Here is a 21,757-nt window from a genome sequence, read left to right on the forward strand (position 1 = left end):
TTTGATTTTTATTCAAACAATTTGCTTTCATTTGGTTGGTTGGTTTTTCTTTTCTCATTTTGTTTGTTTGTCGTTTATTTGAGTGTTGACTGCAGTTCAGGAAAGGCATTTTAACGTTCCTCGAAACTAGGGGCTAAACGTTAAACTAAATACATACATCAAATGAGTTGTTTTCGGTTATGTTTCTCTCTCTGTGTATGTGTAAGTGTGTGTGTGTATGTGTGTGTGTGTGTATGTGTATGGGCTTTAGTTAAATATGGAAAACCAAACGCGCGATGCTTGAAATCGCCAGTTCTGGTGTTCCAAAACTGAGGTTTTCAAAAACCGCAGAGTTTCGCAGTCGTTGCCCTGCCCTGGTACATCAAATGTATTGCTCGAGATGTGAAGCTGCGGCAAAACGATCTCAAGACCAAAGTAAACGCTCCTCCTAACTCCACTAACTCCACTTCACTCTTCCACACAATATATCATCTTTTGTGTATAAATCTAACGTTTAGGTTTTTTTGTTTGCGTTTTGCTTGCAACTTATGTACTTAGAATTAGTTTCAGGGATTAGGGGGGGAGGGAAAACTATAAATCTTAGTGGATATACGTGTTAGCCAGAGTTAGTTGGTAATTGATTTATCATACGATAGTACTAATTATTCCGATTCTCGCCCTATTATAGACTTTTTTTGTAGACTCACCCCCTCCGGAATCGGTCACCATTGCAGATAATGGTGGATTTTCGAGGGCTAGCACATTTTGGTAAGGTAATTTCATCTTGCTTTTCGTATTGGATGCGGTACCTTTAAGGTCCGCTCTGGCCTGACTTGACTTCTCCATCTCCATTTTCATCTCCGCTAGCAAATCTTCACTTAAGTCTTCACTTAGGATCTAATAAATAAATGTTTCTTGGTTTTGTTTTCATTGTTTTTGTTGTTCTTCTCATTTTCTTGTTTTCTTGTTTTTTTGTTGTGTGTTTGTGTTTAGAATTTTTCTGCTTGCTTTCAATCCGTTCACATTCATCCGTTTTGTTCTCAGCTTAATGCAAAGCTTACTCGCCATTTATCAGTTATTTATTTATTATGTTTTGTATATAATTAATTGTTGGTATAATGCAGTCTTTACGGCAAAACAAAAACAGAATTATGCTATTTGATTTCTCAATTTGTTTTCACTTAGTTATCATCGATACATGCATCATTATCTTTATCATAATCATTATCATTATCGTTTCATTGTTCTCATTAAATACATAATAATCAAAAATATATCTGTATACTATATTAATATTAAGTTTTGCTCTTTCAAAGTTCTTGAAACCAAATACACTTATTTAGGCTTTTCGATCTATTTGTCCGTCTGTCCCTTTGTTTGTTTGTTTGTCGTTTGTCCGTTCGTCTGTTGTTAATTGTTGGTTGCTGTTGTTGCTCGAACATAAAATGTGTTGAACGCACAAGGTTAAAGGTTGAAGTGAAGCAATTTGCAGTCGTGTTTTAAGAGAATACTACTTCGCATTCAAATGGGTTCGCTTAAATTTCAATAATTCTTGAATCTTTTGAAGGCAGTTAGACGTGAAGACATTACACTATTTGCTGGTTGGTTTCTTGCTTTCGTTTGTTTTGTGATTTGTTAACAACTATTTTATGTACAATTAGATTACAATTATGTTCTCGTTAGGTTTCTTTAGATTTGATTTGATTTGATGTTTTTTTTTTTTGTTGTTTTTGTTTTTGTTTCGTTTTCTTTTTTTAGATTGCTATATGCATTTTGGCTTACAATTTAGTATTCAGTGTGTCAGCTAACTTAGGGCTAAAGCTTAGTGGCTAGTTCATTTTGCAATTGTAACACGTTCGGGTCTTCATCGACCTATTCACATATTCGCATACACAAAAAATACATTTCGGCTCCGATCTGTTCAATATCCTTCGCTTTCTCTATACCTAAACCTATCTCTTTCCTTTCCGCGCTAGTTCTTTGTTCCCTAAAGGCATTTTCATTTCTCGATTTTGTTTATGCAAATCAAACCAAAAAAAAAAAAGTACAAAATAAAAAATTAGAAATAAAAAAATGGAACCAAGTATGTGTATAAATTATCGTGGGAAAGGAAATGTTGATATTTCTCACTAATATGTAGTTCTCCGTTCACTTTCGTTTTACCTATTTTGATTATGCATAAGTTGAACGATATGAAAGTTGGTTTCATGTTAAGCACAAATGAAAATTGAACTTGATGTACGAATGAGGCAATTCACGTTTAATTGGAAAACATCAATTTTGGGCGTATGTACAATGATTTTGGGTTCTGCTCTGGTCTGGAAGTACTATTTCAATGATTGTACAATTGGCTATCGTATCTCATTCTGTTTTCCTATTCATGGGTAAAGGCACGCCAAAACATCTAGAGCTTGTTATTTTATGTTTAACGTGAGTATTTCTTTCTTTAGTTTTTACCTCTTTTACAACGAAAACATTTTATTATTGCTTATGATTCGTTCGTTCGTTTGTTTGTTTTGTTTTGTTTTGTTTTGTGTTTGTTTGTTTGTTTGTTGTTTGTTGCTTTGTTTGGATGCCTTAATATTATGTATATGTATACGTATGCTTGTGTTCAATGTGTGTGTGAGTGTGTTTGTGTATGCGTATGCTTCGTTAAGTTAACTAAAATATTTACTCTCTGATTTTAACAACACAGGAACAAGTTTGTAAATCTACGCTTAAGTTGCATCCTCTACTAATTCATTAAACTAAACCGAAATACAAAATGAAACATTACTATATACGAATATATATGTATATGTATTAGGTATACGTCTGGTAATAGTTTAATAAGTCGCGCATAAACCGACTGCATTGAAAAAACCCTCTTCTTGCCTATAACCTACTTCAATATTTTTTTGTCATCATCATACAAGAGTTCATTCGTAATTCGAATCGATTTTCTGCGCAACCCAAAAACTGCCAGCACAAATTAAAACATAATTACTTGCTGTTTTTTCAGTTTTGTTATAATTGGTTAGAAGTGACCAGATATAGGTATTTGTGTGTGTATGTGTGTTTGTTTGTGTATTATAATATTATTATAATCGTATTCAAACGTTTCTCGTTTTGTTTTGTTTGTTATGCTCCACACAAAGCGCTTATGTATGTATTTATGTATATGTAATTTAGTATGTAGAACTTAGAGCGAAAACAAAAAAAAAATTGATATGAAAATACAAGAAATTAATCAGTTGTTTTTCAGATAATTGGTAACTATCCTAGTGTGTTTCTCTGGTCTCCTCCTCTTCTCGTGTTTTTACTTGAGAATTTTGGTTTGCTTGGGCAGAAATGAATTTGTGTTCAGCAAAAAAAAAAAAATTAGAAATATCCACAAGGAAGCATGCGATCCGCCCGGACAACTTGCTCGTATCGTCATCTTCCTGTCTTCGTGATTACTTCTATGTGTGATTTACAGTATATGTTTTGGCGGTGTTCTTGCTTCCATAGATGATAATGGTGACTCCAAGCAATCCACAGATTTCGGTTGAATACGTAAAACGCTGGCATACGTATTCATAACTCGTACTTCGCTGTCGGTTTTAAGTCTAAACTTAAGTTTACGTTGTGGTAAGCTCTCTCTTTCTTCCTCGGTTTACCATCCAGATGTTCTTGAGGTTTCTGGGATACTTCGGGGTCGAAATCATCTATTTGCTATCTCTGCTAGTTTGTTTCTGGTGTGCTTGCTTAACTTACAAAGTAGTTTAAACGTAAATCTGCAAGAAAATGTACGCATTTTAGAATACTATACCGAAATCTGATTGCCAAAAAAAAAAAACAATGACAACTCACCTTATATGTTAAATATTTGGCTCTTGATTTTGTTGTTGCTGCGGTGTTTTGTTGGTGTTGCTTGCTGCGAACTTATAATTCGCTTTGGATTCAAGTGCTTGTAGTGTTGTTCTTGTTTCCATACTTTTTTTTTGTTTTCGCTTCGGTGTCCGGGTTTCCTCGAGTTTGGTTTAAATGCGGCAAACACACAAAAATAAATGTGATGAAAAATGACTTAAACAAATAACCAACATATTCGGGGAAAAGCTCGTGGGGTTTTGTGAGTGTGGCGTGTTTGTTGTTTGCGTTTTCATCGAATTATCATTTTAGTTAAAATGTTTTGGCACTGGCAGCGCTAGCTTAAAAGTGCATGTCCAATTCGTTGCTCTCCTCCTCCTCAATCAAGTCATCGACATTGAACTCGCTGGGCGAGAAGCTGGTCTGGCGCAGCTTCTGCTGCTGCTGCTGCTGCATGTGGACCAGTTGCTGCTGGTGCAGGATTAGACTGTTGGAGGCAATGCGTGTTGGCACCTTGGCGCCACGCATACGAGCATTGGCCAATGCGGCCGTCTTGAGAGGATTACGCAGGTGTGTCGCCTGGGAGGCGAACGAAGATGTGGCGGCTGATGCTGAGGTTGCTGAGGATGACGAGGCGTTAACGGTGCCCGTGGTGCCGGGATCATTGTAACGTGGACGCTTGTTCTGCAGCTTGGTGGCCCAGCATTCGGTTGCCCGGCGACGGGCATTGGCACAGATATTATCCCCGGATGAGGAAGAGGAGGAGGTGGAGGGAGCTGCTGCCGCCGACGAGGTGGAGGCCGAATTGACCTTCTCCCCATGTAACGGTATGTGGCGGCGCTCATCCTGGGTGTGCTTCATTATCTGGTGATAGTTCACCATCTGTTTCAGACGAGGCATACTATCAACTGTGCTGGACAAGATGCCCGCGGATGCTGATGTTTGGTCATTCGACGAAGATTTAGAGTGCGCCGCTGTTGTATTAACAAAGATGTTATCCTGGGAAGCCGTCTTGTTATCTGCCAAGACATGCTTCTCCATTTCGTTGGGGTCAACGCCGCCTTGCAGACGCTGCTTTTGACGCAGATGCTGCAGCTCCTCCGCCGAACGCTGCTTGCGGAAATCGAAGACCCGTGGGTAAATGTGCTGGATAGCCGACTCAACATGGTTTACGCTAGCCGCTAACGAGACAAACATTACAATTAGTAACACATTCGCCATTTCAAGGCTAACAACACTACTAACCAGTAACTGTTACGCTGCCGGTGGAGAAGATCTTCAGGGTGGCCTTTGGGTCGGGGTCGCGCATCTTGTAAGTCACACCAGGGTGCAACTCAGGCTCATAGCTGGCGTTCTCCCGATGACGCTCCGAGAAGTTAACGATCTTTATAGCCCACGGCATGCTGCAGGTGCCCAGCACGTTGACAATGCGAAAATTTAGGAAACGCGTGGGAAATCCCAACTTGCCAAGGCATCTGGCATAGCGGCGTGCAGCAACCTTGGCCTAAAATACATGAGAACATTAACTAATGAGCTTACAAAGATGACGGTTTTAGTGCTTAAGCATACCATTGCCTCGGAAGTGGCACCAGTACAGGTAATCCTCCCCGACGACCAAATCGAGGCCGTGGTATAGGGATGGCGAAGCTTCATTGTCACCATTCCGTTCTCGCGACGGTACTCCACATTCGATCCCTGTAGCGCAATATCGCGCAGCTTCAGGTGGCAGCCAACGCTAAACGAGCAGACCACATTGTTGATCACAATGTCCAGCTCGGGCTCATCATCAGAGGCATTGCCATCATTGGCCGCGTTAGCCAGTGCCAATGGCTGATTCTCCGGCTGCTGATCGCCAATGGATTTGGCATTGTTGCTACTCTCACCATCGTCCTCATCCTCGTCCTCGTCGTCATCAATCACAGTTACCGGCTGCATGCCCTCCTCCTCCAATAGTTCCGTTTTAGCTGTGAGCAAACCATTGCCATTGGTGGCGACGGTCGGCATCACACCCTTGTTATCATTGCTGCTGGTAAGAAACATACTCTTGTTGCCGTTCGCCAGCACAATGGTATCCCCGTTGGTCAGTTTCCTCTGCAGACCGGGTCCGCCAGCCGTTTGCACTTTGCTGAATTGCGAAAAATAGCGAACGGTACCGGCGGCTGAGGTTGTGCCGGATGAACCGCCGACAACGGGTCCGCTGATCTTCCCGGTGGTTGCCACTCCAGCCATTTGGCGATTGGCCATGAATGTGGAGGAGGGCGTTAGGTAAACACGGGGAGCATTGGCCAGCACCGCCGAGGATACAACGCCGCCGGCGGCGACTACAGCCACTCCGGATCCGCTGCTGGCCGCCTTAAGGCCGCCGTTCAAGTTGGCCACCGGTATGCTGACCATATCGTTTTGCATCAGCTCGCGCTTGCGCTGTGGCTGTGTATTGTTGGGCCGATTCTCCTGCTGCGGGCCCTGCCTGAGCCTCTCCAGCTGCTTAAAGTTAATCAGATATTGCTCGCGCTGCAGACGCAACTGACGATTATGGTCCTCCTTCTGTTTCTCCAAGTTGCGTTCGTATTCCAGACGCTTTTGCTCCTCTTGCTGGCGAAATTTACGTTCGCGCTGTACCTGATCCTGCTGCCAACGGTGTTGCTCCTGCTGTTGGCGCACTTTTTCTTGAACAAACAGTTTCTGTTGCTCAAACAGGAAGTTATTCAGCTGTCGCTGTTCTTGCAACTGTTTTTGGCGTTGCTGCTGTTCTGGTTGCAAGCGTTTCTGCAATTGTTTCTTATCCAGTTTGTAGGCTGAAAAGGTCATATAGAGCAGTATTGATACGTCAAAATCATTTAGATCATCCCCCAAAGGATTTGGTACAGATTTTAGCAGCTTCCCTTTCCCTGAGAAGAAGAGTAGATCGTCTCCCTCGTCCTCAGATTCAGATGCACAGATTTGATCGTAGTTTTCAGGAGCTGGATCTTGATCGTAGTTTTCAGGAGCTGGATCTTGATCGTAGTTTTCAGGAGCTGGATCTTGATCGTAGTTTTCAGGAGCTGGATCTTGATCGTAGTTTTCAGGAGCTAGATCTTGATCGTAGTTTTCAGGAGCTAGATCTTGATCGTAGTTTTCAGGAGCTGGATCTTGATCGTAGCTTTCAGGAGCTGGATCTTGATTGGCTCCGCCTTCAGGAGCAGGATTTTGATCAGCTCCGCCTTCAGGAGCAGGATTTTGATCAGCTCCGCCTTCAGGAGCGGGATTTTGATCAGCTCCGCCGCGTTCAGTATATTGATCCTGTGCAGGTTCCTCGGAATTTGAAGCAGCGGGGCCTCCTCCTTCTGATTCGGAATCTGAATCGGTGTCTTTATCCTTCTTTGAACTATCTGATTCTTGGTCTTCCTCAGAATCTTCGCTTTCGGTGTCTTCACGTTCCTCCTCCGATTGCTCTTCCTCACTTGGCAATGATGGTTTTTTCAATTTCTTAGATTCCAGGCTATCATGAGACAATTTTCGCTTTAAAGGGAAATTATCCTTATTAGCTTCATAGTCCTCAGATTCTGATGTATCGTGTGGAACTGGTGTGCGACTTCCACGAGACGAAGATGGTGATGAACGTGTTTCTCCGTCCAATAATTGTTTTTTCGAATTATTTGAATCCCTGCGGGCTGACGATTTGCGCTTTTTCGGCTGCTGGTTTTGCGAATTGTCGCGTTTATTAGAAGAAGTTGGCTGCTGTTCGTGCTCGCTATTGTCCACCGGCTCCAACTGCTTGTCCTCGCTGTCTTCCTGTTCGTCTTCGCTATCCTCTAGCGTCTCCGGTTGCTGGTCTTCACTATCTTCGAAAGTACTTTCTCGACGGCGCGAATGCCACCCAGTAGTCGGATCGACTCTGTATTCTGAATCATCAGAAGTCGAGTCTGAAGCTCGAACCGACTTCTCGTCAGAGCTTTGTCTTTCCGATGAAGACGATTGTGAAGATGAAGATGCTCCGAAAAGATCGTCGCTATCGGATTCCGATTCTCGATTTGGCTGATGACCGTAGCCTTGTTGACGATCGTAGCTATCAGATTCCGATTCTGTTAGACGAGCTCGTGAAGATGCACCAGGTATTCCGTAACGATCGTCGATATCGGATGTCGATTCTCGATTTAGCTGATGACCGTAGCCTTGTTCACGATCGTAGCTATCAGATTCCGATTCTGGTAGGCGAACTTGATTTGCCTGATGAGCGTAATTTTGTCCACGGTAAAATACGTTCCTATTTCTAGCGACCTCGTCGTCATCAGATTCTGAATACTGGTACTCGTGATTTAAGTTCTCAAATTCGCCACGTTGAGCTTCTGCCTCCTGCTCGCGTTCCGATCTAGGTAATCTAGGTGAATCGCCTTCCTCGCTACCGGGAGCGACAAGCCACTGCAAAACCCTTCCTTCTGAGTCACTGTGATATCCTCTGTAATGCTCGCGTTCCGATCTAGGTAATCTAGGTGAATCGCCTTCCTCGCTACCGGGAGCGACAAGCCACTGCAAACCCCTTCCTTCTGAGTCACTGTGATATCCTCTGTAATGCTCGCGTTCCGATCTAGGTAATCTAGGTGAATCGCCTTCCTCGGTACCGGGAGCGACAAGCCACTGCAAAACCCTTCCTTCTGAGTCACTGTGATATCCTCTGTAATGCTCGCGTTCCGATCTAGGTAATCCAGGTGAATCGCCTTCCTCGCTGCCGGGAGCGACAAGCCACTGCAAACCCCTTCCTTCTGAGTCACTGTGATATCCTCTGTAATGCTCGCGTTCCGATCTAGGTAATCCAGGTGAATCGCCTTCCTCGCTGCCGGGAGCGACAAGCCACTGCAAACCCCTTCCTTCTGAGTCACTGTGATATCCTCTGTAATGCTCGCGTTCCGATCTAGGTAATCCAGGTGAATCGCCTTCCTCGCTGCCGGGAGCGACAAGCCACTGCAAACCCCTTCCTTCTGAGTCACTGTGATATCCTCTGTAATGCTCGCGTTCCGATCTAGGTAATCCAGGTGAATCGCCTTCCTCGCTGCCGGGAGCGACAAGCCACTGCAAACCCCTTCCTTCTGAGTCACTGTTATATCCTGTGTAATGCTCGCGTTCCGATCTAGGTAATCTAGGTGAATCGCCTTCCTCGCTACCGGGAGCGACAAGCCACTGCAAACCCCTTCCTTCTGAGTCACTGCGATATCCTCTGTAATGGTCGCGTTCCGATCTAGGTAATCTAGGTGAATCGCCTTCCTCGCTACCGGGAGCGACAAGCCACTGCAAACCCCTTCCTTCTGAGTCACTGTGATATCCTCTGTAATGCTCGCGTTCCGATCTAGGTAATCTAGGTGAATCGCCTTCCTCGGTACCGGGAGCGACAAGCCACTGCAAACCCCTTCCTTCTGAGTCACTGTGATATCCTCTGTAATGCTCGCGTTCCGATCTAGGTAATCTAGGTGAATCGCCTTCCTCGCTACCGGGAGCGACAAACCACTGCAAAACCCTTCCTTCTGAGTCACTGTGATATCCTCTGTAATAACTCTTACGTCGGGAATAACGTTTGACCTCTACGGAATAATCGGAATCTGGATGCCGCGTACGACGACGAACACGCCTTGATTTAGTTAAATTATCTAGCAGCCGCTGCTCGTCCTCGCTATCAGAAGAACTTAAACGATCTGCGTATGATGGAAATGAAAACATGGGATTAAAAAAATTATAACATTTACAATTTTAGTTTCTTTTACCTTGATTACTGCGAGTATTCCAGTCCGACTCGTTACCGCTGCTTTTGGCATCGTTCTTTTCTACCTCTTCGTCAGAAAACTGGGCAGCTTCAACAGGATCTGGAGAATTGTTCCCAGCGCCAGGTTCTTGCTCACAATTTTCGATTACTTTTGAATTGGGGGATTTGATCGGCGACTGCAGAATCGACGATTCTTGATTCGGCGTATTATTCTCTTTCTCCGAATCTCCGTTCAACTCCTGAGAGTCTGCCTCCCCAGAAACTGGAATATCTTTATTTCCCTCGTCAGTTTCTACGGGAGCTTGCGGATGTGAATCCTCGATTCCCGGGTCCGTAGCTGGTGGGGATTCTTCAAATTCTCGATTCGGGGGTATATTCCCCTGATCGTCGTTTTTATTTCTACAGTTGTTTTAGGGAGACGATGTTAAATTATAGTTCATTGGCGATTTTTGCTGACTGTCTGTGTGGCGATGTGTGTGGGTGGCTTTTTATATCTACGGTATATTGTTTAGTATTTTATTCTCAGCAAGCCTACTTACACACTGCCCATTAAAAAAATATTTCTTGTTATCTTTCGGTTTTCTTGATAGGATTCATGCACTGCCTTGTCTTTCTAGCGTCTTAATTGTATTTAATTGTATATAAGGCTAAAGGTGATTCTTCCTTGGTGTTGTATTACAAATTCTTTCCTTTGTTTCGTTTGTGTATATGGATGTGTGTGTGTGTGTGTGTGTGTGTGTGTGTGTGTGTGTATTATAATTAATGTTTTTTTAGTGTTCTAGTTGTTGGGTTTGCGGGTTCTCTAATACTATCTACTCTGTTTATGATTATGTCTAGTCTTCTTTTCTTTCTCCTTGTTAAATTAGCTTGTAGTTTTTAGTTGTTCCGTGTAGCAGTCTGCAAGCAGAAGAGAATATGTAAAAATTTAGTAATCGAAAAGTGGGAAAACATAAATAAATTGAACGTGTCCGGCTGCAAATTGCCTTGATTAAAACAAATGCATTGAATAATTGCTTTGGTATCGCAATTAATAAACACTGCCACTATTTAATCAAATCTTCATATCAACCCGCACACCGACACCCTTCGTGGGTTTTTATCGGATATTAGTAGTTCAATAGGGATGGAACTCGGAACCGGCCCTTATAGAACCACCCGACTCACAAAAAAAGGGGGGTTCCCTAAATGCATAACTCTTTATACAAGAAAGTTTTACCCAATTCCCTTTTTTCGGAATGACGCAAACCTAATATGATTAAAGCAATATTCCATCTTTACAGAGGACTCCACTTAACTCGAATGGCACTGTTAACGCGAGCTGCGGATAACAGAGAGCACCAACAGTAAGTTAACAGTCCTTTTTATTAGGATCGCCTAAGTGCGCTGACCTTAACATAGATTTTCGCATGCCTGCTGGGAGGAGGACGGCCGAGGAAGGGGCAGCGGAGAACGAAAAGGCGACACCAAAAGAGGAAGAGAAGAAGGGGGTGTATATGAGTGTTTGGCTGTGTGTGCAGTACTTCTGGGTCAAGGACGCGCTCGCAAAAGTGGAGCAATCTGTCAATTGAGCGCGACGTCGGTGCAACAACACCAGCAACAGTGACGAAAATAATAGAAGCAACATGAAAATCAAGCAACAGCAATGACAACAACAACAGTTATGCGCCAACATCGATGGTTTCTATCTCGCTCGCACCCGCTGGCTGGCAAATGCAACACTGCGCTTATTTTCGGAGCAAAGTGCAAATGAAAATTGTTATTGTATTTACGCAAATTGCCATAAATTACAATAGAGAACACTTATGAGAACGGAAACACATGCATATTTATGTATGTATGTATGAGCCTACATGCATATCTACAGTAGATATTCCTTAAGGAATATATTTCAAATGTACATTTAGGAGCTTCTCTCATTTAATATCAAAAAGGTTTATGAAAACTTTGTTTATTATAGAGGCACGACTGTGCCTAGTTGTATCCAGTTCAAGATTCCACCGACATTGCCGTTTTGATAAATGCCGGTTGCCGGATGTAGATTTAGCCCCAAACCACCCCTTCTCCACATATGTACATACATACAAATATATATTTTTCTGAATCATAAGTACATATGTACATTTGTAGAAAACAACAGATTCACTTGGACTTGCATTCCAACGAATTTAAATAAAACAAAACGGAAAGAGCAAAATGTGTGGGTGTGTGGGTGTTTTGGTTTCTTCTTGGATGACCCACAAAAAGCGAATTGATGCTATTTAAAAGGCCCACACTTTTTCCTGGATAATATGTTTGCTCTAAAAACAATTACTATTAATTGTACATTAAATTTTAACTGGGCAGTTAGTTTGAGAAGATAATTAAATCCTTACTTATTTAGTTTCACAGTAACTTATATTTATAAGGAGCACTATTTATATTTTGTCTGTATGCGTTTATAAAGCGTTCATTTATTTCGCGTACCTGTTTAACAGTTACAAGCAGTTCTTGTTGCATTCGAGAAGGATCACCGTTATTTACTGGCAACTTGTGCGGATGAATTTTTAAATTGGATTGTTTGCTTTTCATTCACGAATTTGCAAAGAATCTACATCTTTTAGCAAAGGATCACAGTTAATTCGCGTAGCCACTCGCCGTTATTTTCTGTAAATAGTAATCAGCAAACCAAACGAAGCTAAACAAAAAGAAATGGGAAACGTCACTTGCACCAACACAATTGCTGCGTGCGCGCGTGCGTGCGTGTGTGTGCGCACTCACATGACGTCGACATTTGACAGTTTGTTTTGCTTTATTTGACATTTCTTGCGCTCTTCGCTCTCTCCGCTCTCTTTCTATCTGTCAATTACTACTCTCTCTCTTCTCTCTTGCCCTGTGAAGCACCTATTTTTAACAGCTCGGCAACAGAGGCGCAACAACTACAAAGAGGGTCAAAAATAGGAAGCAATAAAAGCGAAATCAAATGCACAATAAATGCAAATGCCGCTCATTGCTTGAATTTCAATAAAGAACGAAGAAAAGCATCAGGGCAGCCCAAGCTAAAGAAAAAGCGAAAAATGTGCAAAAATATTTGATCGAAATCAAATTTAAACACCGTCTAACACACACACAAACATACGACAAGCGAGCACCGAGAGAAATGAAAAATTTAAATTTACGCAAAAAGTGCCCCTAGATACAAGCAAATAACAAAAACAAAAACGGTAAAATTTCAGTTCATTAACCCAAAACGAAAATGAAAACGAGAACAACAGACTGCAATGTATGAAGGGAAGGAAGAGGAGTAGTAGCGGAATGGGGGGGGGGGGATGGGTAGAGAGGGTGAACACCAGATAAAACAAAAGGCGTTATACTAAGAATAATAACCAACAAAAAGCACAAAAACAGTGAGCACACGGCAAACAGAAACAAAATAAAGAGAACCGCAAAATTCAGGTTCAAGGCCAAGCGACAATACACAATTCGCAATTGACGAGCTGCCATTTTGGCTTGATTGTTTATTACCTCTCCTTATTATTTTATAAATCTATGACGGCTAACCTCGCTTTCAGTACAGTGCGCACCCGAAGCAATAAGCTATGCTCTTTGCTATTTTCATAAAAAGTTTTCCATCATAAATGGTAGAGTTCACACTTTACGAGTCTTGACTGTGCCCACATGACATTAAATTTCGGCAGGGAATTAAAAACCGATTGACAATTGTTTGTCTACATACATAGTCGGTTTACCACACTTTTGTTCTATCTAGCACATCAGTTTGAAACTGTTCTCAAATGATTTACCATATTTCCCACGATTCTACGAATATATTCGCCCTTTTCTTTGCCGCCCCATATTCCGCCCACTAAATTCGGAGCTATCCAATTTCACTGCAAGATTCATTCAAGATTCGAGAATGGAAGGGTTTCGAAATGTGAGCTATGTACGTGTCTGACAAGAGGAATCATAAACTACAATAAATATGCAAACGAGCGCACTCATACTCATGTGTATGTACGTTTGTACAATTCCCCATTTATTGTACGTATTTATTTATTTCCGTTCCACATTTAATGGGTGTATCAGTTGAAGATACAAAAACGGGGAGTGCATTTTTAATCTTTGTATTTTATTGTGACCGCCGCACAAGGCATATTAATTCGTTAAAATGAGTATAAAAATTGTTTTTATATCGTTATTTCAAACTAGATTTTCAAAAACGATGCACATGCAATGTGACCGCACATCGTAATTACAATCATCCGGCGGATATAACAAGTGCAGCCACACATCCGCGCAACATGTTTGTGCGTGCCACCGCTCACGTTCGTTTTCATGCCCAGCACCTGTTTCGCTCCCTCTCCAGAAAATTCTAACAGTGGAGCGGTATGTGAATCAGTAACAACTGCATTTCACCATCACTGCAAGCGACAGCTCAGCTTTACAGTTACACTTACAGCATGACAGTGCTGTTAGGGTTTACAGTGGAACCCTTTATGTTACCAAAAAGAAAAGCAGCCTATTAATTTAAATTACTAATAATATTATTAATCTTCAGAGACAGCTACAAATATTTCCATTTTATAGGTGTGATTAACTCTGTTACAGTGACCCAAATTTGCGTTACAATGGCCAAGCCAAAAAAGTATCAGACAATCGACGAAAAAAAACCCTGTTCAATAAACGTACATATGTACATACATATAACCAAAAATGGTAGCAACAATATTTCTCTTTTTTTTTGTGATTTTTTTGTGATACGTTTTTTTGACATCTTGGCTATACGCAACAAAGTAGTAGAGCTGGGGGCCAGAAGAACATGTGTCAGTCGCAAACATGCAAAATGTCGAAAAATAAAACCAGGACGCAATTGTTTAATGTTGACGTCAGTCAAGGGGAGATGTGTGTGTACGTTTGAAAAACATACCTTAAATTGAATGTAAGCTCTTAAATCGCGCAAAAAAGTGATTCACTGAATTTCGTTTAGTTGCATGTTGAGCAAGCAGGCTTAAGAGTTAGTCACAGTCTTTTAAGTGACCTCATCGATAAGGATAAGTCGTACACAAATCTACAGAATGGCAAAACAGATGGTTGGCAAACTTGTGATTATTTGAAATCCTTTGTTGGTATTCGTTAAATAAAAAAAAACTGGAATAATTAAGACAACCATTGTCCATTTAACATACGTATGCTTAGAAAATTTCGGATGTCGAGAGTTACATTATCTGTAACAATTTTCGCACTGCTAATTTAGCAGTCACGTTTTCCAGTTACAGCAGACTTTGGGTGCACATGGTAACCGAATAAGTCATGCAAGAAAAACCAGTTAGGGAAATAGAAGAGAGGGGCCGTGTTTCTTTTTTGTTTCTTTTAGAGAGACGACCGGCTTTGGGGCTTCGTCATCAATTCTTCGCATTACTCAGAGAAAAACTTTTGCACGTGTTTCGTCGGTCGAGTGGTTAGCAGACGCGATTAACCAGTTAAAATTTGCGATTAACATTGCACTTGACATTGGTATCGATAACGATTGATCGTTTTGGATTACTCACCTTAATTATTTGAATGGTTTTCTTTTTCCTTTTTTTCGCTTCCTTGGTTGTTGTAGACGCTGTAATCTCGACCAGGGAGCCTGCAACGAAAAGAGGCGAACGGCCTTTAGTGGGTGTGGCAGAAAACCGGAAAAAAAAAGTTGAGCAAAACAGCTGGTCGTGGACAAAGGCACAGAAAATAGCCAAAGAAGCAATAGGAGAATAGGCAGGAATGAAAAATTTGTTCCAGGTGTGCTGAAGATACAAATTAACATTTGCATGTGTGTACTACTTGCCTGCGCACTCTGGGTCACAATATTAGCACCACTAACACAAGTTTTCGATCGAAAGAAAATTCGTTTTCAAATAAATTTTTGTTCTTTTTTTTTATAGGTTTTTTTTATGGGTCACAATATTAGCACAAGTAACACAAGTTTTCGATCGGTAGAAAATTCGTTTTCAAATAAATTGGTGTTTTTTTTTATATGTTTTTTTGTTCTATTTTTTTAGCTGTCCTTTTTTTTGGTCCGTATAACTCGAATGATTTAGTAAAACTGATTTTGTTAGGCAAACGGGGCTAGGTCTCTAATGAAATGTCATTGAACAGAAAAGTCAAAGGCAACTTGATGGGGATTTTCGAATTTTTGTGTATTTTGATCTAGTAGCCTGTTTTTCAGTTTGCTAACGGGGAAATCAGTTTTCGGCTAGAGATTCGCATCAAAACCGGTTTTCGTCCATGGTCTATTGCGCTGCAGTTGTGACCGCTGCTGTTCTTTGTATCTGAAAACCAGAGGGGAGCTACAAAATGGGTTGACAATTGCCTGGGACAGCGAAACAGAAACATCCACATTCAAAAACCAAAAGCCGGAGAGCGGAAATGCTGCTGCGTGCACGAGAAATCAACGAGCTCTACAAAAATCCCATTACCAAGATAGAAAAACAAACACCCCATGTACATACACACATTACAAATCCACATATATGTACATATGTACATACTCGTATGGTACCATTATATGCTTAACTGCATGAATATATAATTTGTTCAGTGCACTCAGTCGACAGCGTATGACTCAATGTGATAAACAAAAAAAATAAGAATAATATAATAATTTCTAGAGTACGTGCCAGTGTTGAAAACGCGCGACATGCTCCATATTAGATATTCAAGAATGTCCCATGGGGAAAAGGGCCATAACAGTAAATATAAAAGACAACCGCGAAATCGTTGGTCGCCCTTAAGTCATTGAACTGGTATATTCTTTTTTGCCAAAGGCCTAACCTTCTCCCCTTTTCTTTTAAACACTCCTTTGCACAAAAGCAGAAGAGACGCCAAGAAGAAGAAAGCGAAGAAGCAGACAAGTAACAAAAACCAAGTCGATGTCATGTCCTACACAAAAAAAAGAGACGACCAACTATAGGATTGCAGACGGAGTCAGCTGCCGATTTGTTATTATTTACCGTTATTTTCGTGAGCGTGAGCGGGGTGTAGCGAACTGTAGAATCGCTGAGGAGAGAGAAGAAGAGAGCAACTTCAAGGCCCCCAGACAAGGGTAATGAATTGTAGTTGCTAAATACCCTACATTTAAGGGTACAACGACTGGTTTATATAATCTCTATTTTTTTTGGATTTGTATGTTACATCGATAAAGATGATGCTACATAGCCTACCATTACGGATTAATAGACTGAAAATTACTGAAATTTTGGAAAAACCATCCTGGTTTCAATATACTTTAATTTTATTGCTATATAGAATTATTGCTTTATAGAATTACAGAGTATTTGCGAGTTTTCACCTGTTATTGAGACAACGCCGAAAGCAGGATAATGAAATCAATACACCCAAGGTGAGGGTTCAAGCGAAAAGTTCGGGGAGTTTGTTGGGGGATTTTGACTTCGTGTCTGTCTGTCTGGCCAGACAGGATAAAAAGTCAGACGGAAATTAGCTTTTATCGCTGACCTTGCTACTGTTCGTTGTTCGTGAAAAGAGATGTATATGTATGTATGTACATATGTAGCTACATACATATGCATGTACATAGCTAGGTACATGAAGATATATGACCAGATATTTATAAACACGTAGAGTGGCATTGCTGTTGGCATAAACCATGTGCTAATTGATTGCGTTTTGGCCGAAACTGCTAACTCGCTGTAACCACAATGCGTGTGCTCGACCAACAAATAATAAAAAATATAGTATGTACATATCGACATACATACATACATATGTAGCAACAAAAGTTTCACCATAAAACACTTATTCAAGAACAGCTATATTTGTAAAACAAAATTGCCTTCCACCGAAATGAAAAATTAACATTTTAAGCCACTGTGACTGCGTTGAGTGCCTCCTTGTAATTTTGTTTTCATTGCGCTTCATTTTAAAATACAAACACAACTTTTTGCGTGTCAATCAATTAAAGCAATATACTAATACAATGTATGTACATATGTACATAAATACATAGGTACATAAATTTAGGCTGGTTTGTAGTTTTTTATTGGCTGACGTCAGAATGCTCACGCATTACACTTCGGAGAAAAAAGGGGTCAAACTGAATAAAAGGCATGAGCATGACACACTTATTTCTCTCTCTGTCCAAGATTTCGAGTCTCTTTTGTGTTTGTGTTCTGCTGTCGAAGAAGACGCCACAAAGAAAGCGAACAAAACGAAGGCGGAAATAATTTACAGTTATGCGGAGGAAAGTAAAAGTCAAAATCAATGAATTTGTATTGTTTGTTTTGAAATGTATGCAAAATGAGTAAAAAAAAACTCATTGAGAGAAAAACAAAACGAAAAAGCTACAAACAAAAAAAAACGAAACAAGGTTGTTTTTTATGGCTTGCTTACATTTTTACATACTTAAAAACCAATGTGTTTACATATTTGCAAATTTGATAGTTCCAGAATTTAAACTGAAGTCTTTTACATTACATATTTGCCATCCCGCTTGCACAGGCAAGTTAAATTTACCGTTGCTCATTTTCATCTTACATTTTTGCTGCTCATTTTAATTGCCCACTAAAAGAAGCAATAATAACAACAGGTTGATGAAGATGAGTAACGAAAGAAGTGAAAAAAAATGCGAGAGAGAAAAAAAAGAGAGTGGGAGGCGAGAGGCAGAGAGAAAAACAGCATTGAAATATTCCAGCCAAAAATAAACAAATGGTTTGAATTTGAAATCAATTATCAAACAGAAAAATTGGTAGTGGCTTATCGCCTTATCACAATTACTTTAAAGGCATTTGTTTTTCTTTTCCACTTTTGCCATCCAGTAAGATATGAAAAATACATATGTATGTATGTATGTATGCACATATAGAAATACAATGGAATACAGTGGAACTTGGCAGTTCAAGCATTCAAATAAATGTCTACATACACACATATACATTTAAATAAAAGTACTTCGTGCTTTGTTTATAGTTTTTTTTTGCAATCTCTGCTGGTTTCCCCTATATTCTTTTTACATGCTCCATTTAAAAGAGAATATTTGCATTTATTGCAATAATAGCCAATTATTAACTGTTTATGCCCGTTTTCCAGCAGAAACCAAACAAAAGCAAAGTGAACACAACACAACAAGTTCATCTAATGACGTCATGTCGTTTTAATGTAAAAATGTCAGGCACTTGAAACAATTTTGTTTCTGTGCCGGCGGTTTTCCGTCGACTGCCAGCGAACTGGGTCAATATCTTAATTAATTTTAATGGGCTTAATTTAAAGACAAAGGAAGCGAGCACTAACAAAGTTACATCAATCATTTGCGTATTTCAATCGGTCGGAAAATGGGGGAAAGAAAAGGAGGAAACCCATAGCTTTCTGCTCTACTTTTGAGAAATGCTGAGCTTAATCCTTATAATTCGTAATACTATCGCCAATCTCTTGCTTTATGTTATGGATGGACACGTAAAATTAAATGCGTAATGTTTACATATTATGGATGAGGTTTACTTTTCCTAATGGGGGATAACGAAATCGGAATCTCTGGATCGCCGCACATTCTACAGATAATTAAATAAAAAGGGCGTGAAACCAAAACAAGGCTTAGTAATACTACAAGCAGATACACCCAACCAGCACACATACGCATTACACTAGAATTTAGCGATAACAACAAAATGCGGGCATCTGATTTATGCAGAAACAAAGAGAGAGAGAGAACGAGAGAGGTATGGAGAGCAAAAGATGATCAAGCCGGAAGTAACGTTTTAAAGAAGAAGAGGAGTGTAACAGATGCATTTAACAGTAACAACAACAGCGATCGCTGACAGGTAGGGCATATAAAAGGTAGACAAAAGAGACACCGAAGAGCAATGGTGGGAGGGAGAACTGCAAACTGCGATTTATTTAGGGATGTTTGTCTGTGTGTGCGCGCTCATAATGCACGTGCATGTACATGTGTATGTGTGCCAGTCTGACCTCGTTGGCAAACTAAAAAAAATAATATTAAAGAGCATGAAAATGTGGAACATGGCAGAGTGAATGAAGGCGGAAAAAGAAGCCGCACCTTAAAAATCTATTACATCACTTGGAAAAATTGACACAAGTATTAGACATTTACATACACACACACACAACCGCACGCGTTTAAAGCGTACAAGTGTGTGCGTGAGTGAGCATGCTGAAAGCGGAAGCAAACTGAGCATTGAAAAACACACTCATTTTGGCCCCTCAAACATGTGAAATCCAATCAAAAGAGATAAGATAGTGGGGAAACAAAAAAAAATGTATGACCACCAATGAAGACTACATATTTCAGCTGTTCGTTGTAAAAGAATATATATTAATTAATTTGTATAGTAATTTGTCTAAAAAGTACGAAATGAGAAACAGAATTTTAAAAGAATTGTCATGATAGCACTATACAATGGTGCTCGCATTTGTACTTTCTACAATGAAACCATTATTTTTTTTACCATAACCTATAGGCAAAGCGTATACTACCAAAAAAATGTTAAAATGCTCCGAAACCTAATTAAAATGATTGGGAGAAAACTAAGCTATGTTGTAGTAAATCATAGCTTGGGGAAACTACAAGTGCAAAAATGCATAAATAACGAGTTACAACTGCTTACAACCCCTCGTAAAATGATAAAATATACAAACTAACTGAAATTTACAAACGAAGAGCGACATAAAAATGCAATCTAAGTCCACGGGCGACTACAACTACAACTGCTAGAAACTTCTTTTCAAAGGAAAGAAATCATTGAAATTATTGCCCGAAAAACGAGAGCGAGACTGAGAGCGGCCGGCGACAAAGCGACAAGTGAGCGTGCGGCGAATTCAAGAGACCAACACTCGCACACGCTTTGGTTAACTTGGCATGGGGACGTCGACGTCGGCAGCGTAGCGAAGTTCGTTGAAATTTTGAATGTGTGACAACGCGGTTCAGTCTGCCGCCAGCGCGGCCCGAAGCAGTGGTCTGTTACAAAAGTATATCACGATTTGCTGGGGAACACTCATCCACCGACTAGCTCTCCCCCCACCCCCTATCATCATGCTCTCTGGCTGCCCCTGCCGTTCGCCCCGCTACTGTTAGCGCTTTCTAACAGCATGTTAACGCAGACTGTTAGAGGGCGCATTTGATTCGAAAGGATACATTTTGCCGCTGGCGCAGCGAAAAATGGAGAAAAACACAGTGGGCAAAAGAAGCACTTTTCATAGAAGAGTATTTCCATGCCCATTGTAAACCAACGATAATTTCTTACTATGACTCATTGCACACAGCTATAGGCCATGAAAAGTAACTAGGAGAAAAAAGAAGCAGCCCCGCGTGATGTCAGACGTCAGCCCGCCCACAAAACACACTCGAAAGGATTGAAAAATGCAGACATTTTTGTTTGGTTTTTAGCAACTCTCATTTTTTTTTTTTGGTTAATGTTTATTGGTTTCTTTTACGCACCGCTGAAATGTTAATAACAGCCCTCGTTACTGTTAAGTGGTCACACTCTCCCTCTCTCAATTTTTCTTTGTGGTTTCAATGAAAGTGAGCTACAAAGCTGCAAATCGAAATTCGTAATGATTTTGAATTGATTGGAATTTTTGGACGAGAATTAGGAAAGGCGTTTGATTCTTAATGGGGCGAACAAAGAAATATACAAATGAATAAATAAAATATAAAATTTATGCAAAACGAGTTATGAAATGAGAGCGAGAGCTAGAGGAAGTGTGCGAGGGAGAGAGAGAGCAAGTTACATTATTTGCTTAGGTATTTCTTGGTTTTTTCGTACGATTTTCACTTAAAACTAGACTAGGTGTACAAGATGTATTAACTATAGATACCACAAAATACAACTAAAACGAAAATCGAAGGGGGGTAAAGAAAGAAAAATCAAAAGGTAAAAGAATGAAATGAAAAAAATATCACCTTTTTTGTGTAGTAGGTCGTCTAGCTCTCCCTCCCTCTCTCGTTCTCTTTTGTGGCTGTGTTGCTGTCGCTGCCGCTACTCGCTCTCCCGCCTGCTCTCTCTCTTTGTCGCTGCCGCACTGTCTCTCTATTTATCTCTCTTTCTTTCCCGTTGCCTTGCAGCGGAGCTCTGCTGCCGTCTCGCTTGCACTTGGGCTCCGCTGCTCTGCTTCAGCCTCTGAATTCGCTGTTAACTTTTCGCTGCTCTCTCTCTTTCTGCTGCTGCTGCTTTTGTGGTTCTTATGTTTTTGTTTTAGATTCAAGATTGTAGAATCTTTTTGATTTTTCACACTTTT

At 40.6% G+C, this 21,757-nt stretch overlaps 1 protein-coding gene across 2 annotated transcripts; it reads right to left on the bottom strand.

The window, feature by feature from the left end:
- Nucleotides 1-1,688: 1,688 nt before the first annotated feature.
- Nucleotides 1,689-21,734, bottom strand: LOC120456024 (trichohyalin). 2 transcript variants are annotated; one of them, XM_039642589.2, is made up of 8 exons: nucleotides 21,423-21,734; nucleotides 15,064-15,143; nucleotides 10,078-10,435; nucleotides 9,540-9,937; nucleotides 5,377-9,470; nucleotides 5,053-5,311; nucleotides 3,811-4,988; nucleotides 1,689-3,734 (listed from the first exon to the last, which is right to left on the bottom strand). In XM_039642589.2, exons 3-7 carry the CDS (start codon nucleotides 10,086-10,088, stop codon nucleotides 4,150-4,152), a joined length of 5,601 nt encoding a protein of 1,866 aa, XP_039498523.1. In that variant the 5' UTR covers nucleotides 10,089-10,435; nucleotides 15,064-15,143; nucleotides 21,423-21,734; the 3' UTR covers nucleotides 1,689-3,734; nucleotides 3,811-4,149. The 2 variants fall into 2 exon arrangements, with proteins under 2 accessions (XP_039498523.1, XP_039498524.1); XM_039642590.2 differs by lacking the exons at nucleotides 15,064-15,143; nucleotides 21,423-21,734 and adding an exon at nucleotides 12,002-12,195.
- Between the last annotated feature and the right edge of the window lie 23 nt (nucleotides 21,735-21,757).

This window comes from Drosophila santomea, chromosome X (assembly GCF_016746245.2).
Source record: "Drosophila santomea strain STO CAGO 1482 chromosome X, Prin_Dsan_1.1, whole genome shotgun sequence".
Taxonomy (NCBI): Eukaryota; Metazoa; Arthropoda; class Insecta; order Diptera; family Drosophilidae; genus Drosophila; species Drosophila santomea.

Bases quoted from the DNA above. Each gene is read 5' to 3' on its own strand.
- LOC120456024 (XM_039642589.2), bottom strand. The intron at 5,312-5,376 runs GTATGCTTAAGC...CATGTATTTTAG, and splicing joins GTGCCACTTCCGAGGCAATG to GCCAAGGTTGCTGCACGCCG. The intron at 4,989-5,052 runs GTTAGTAGTGTT...TTGTCTCGTTAG, and splicing joins CGGCAGCGTAACAGTTACTG to CGGCTAGCGTAAACCATGTT.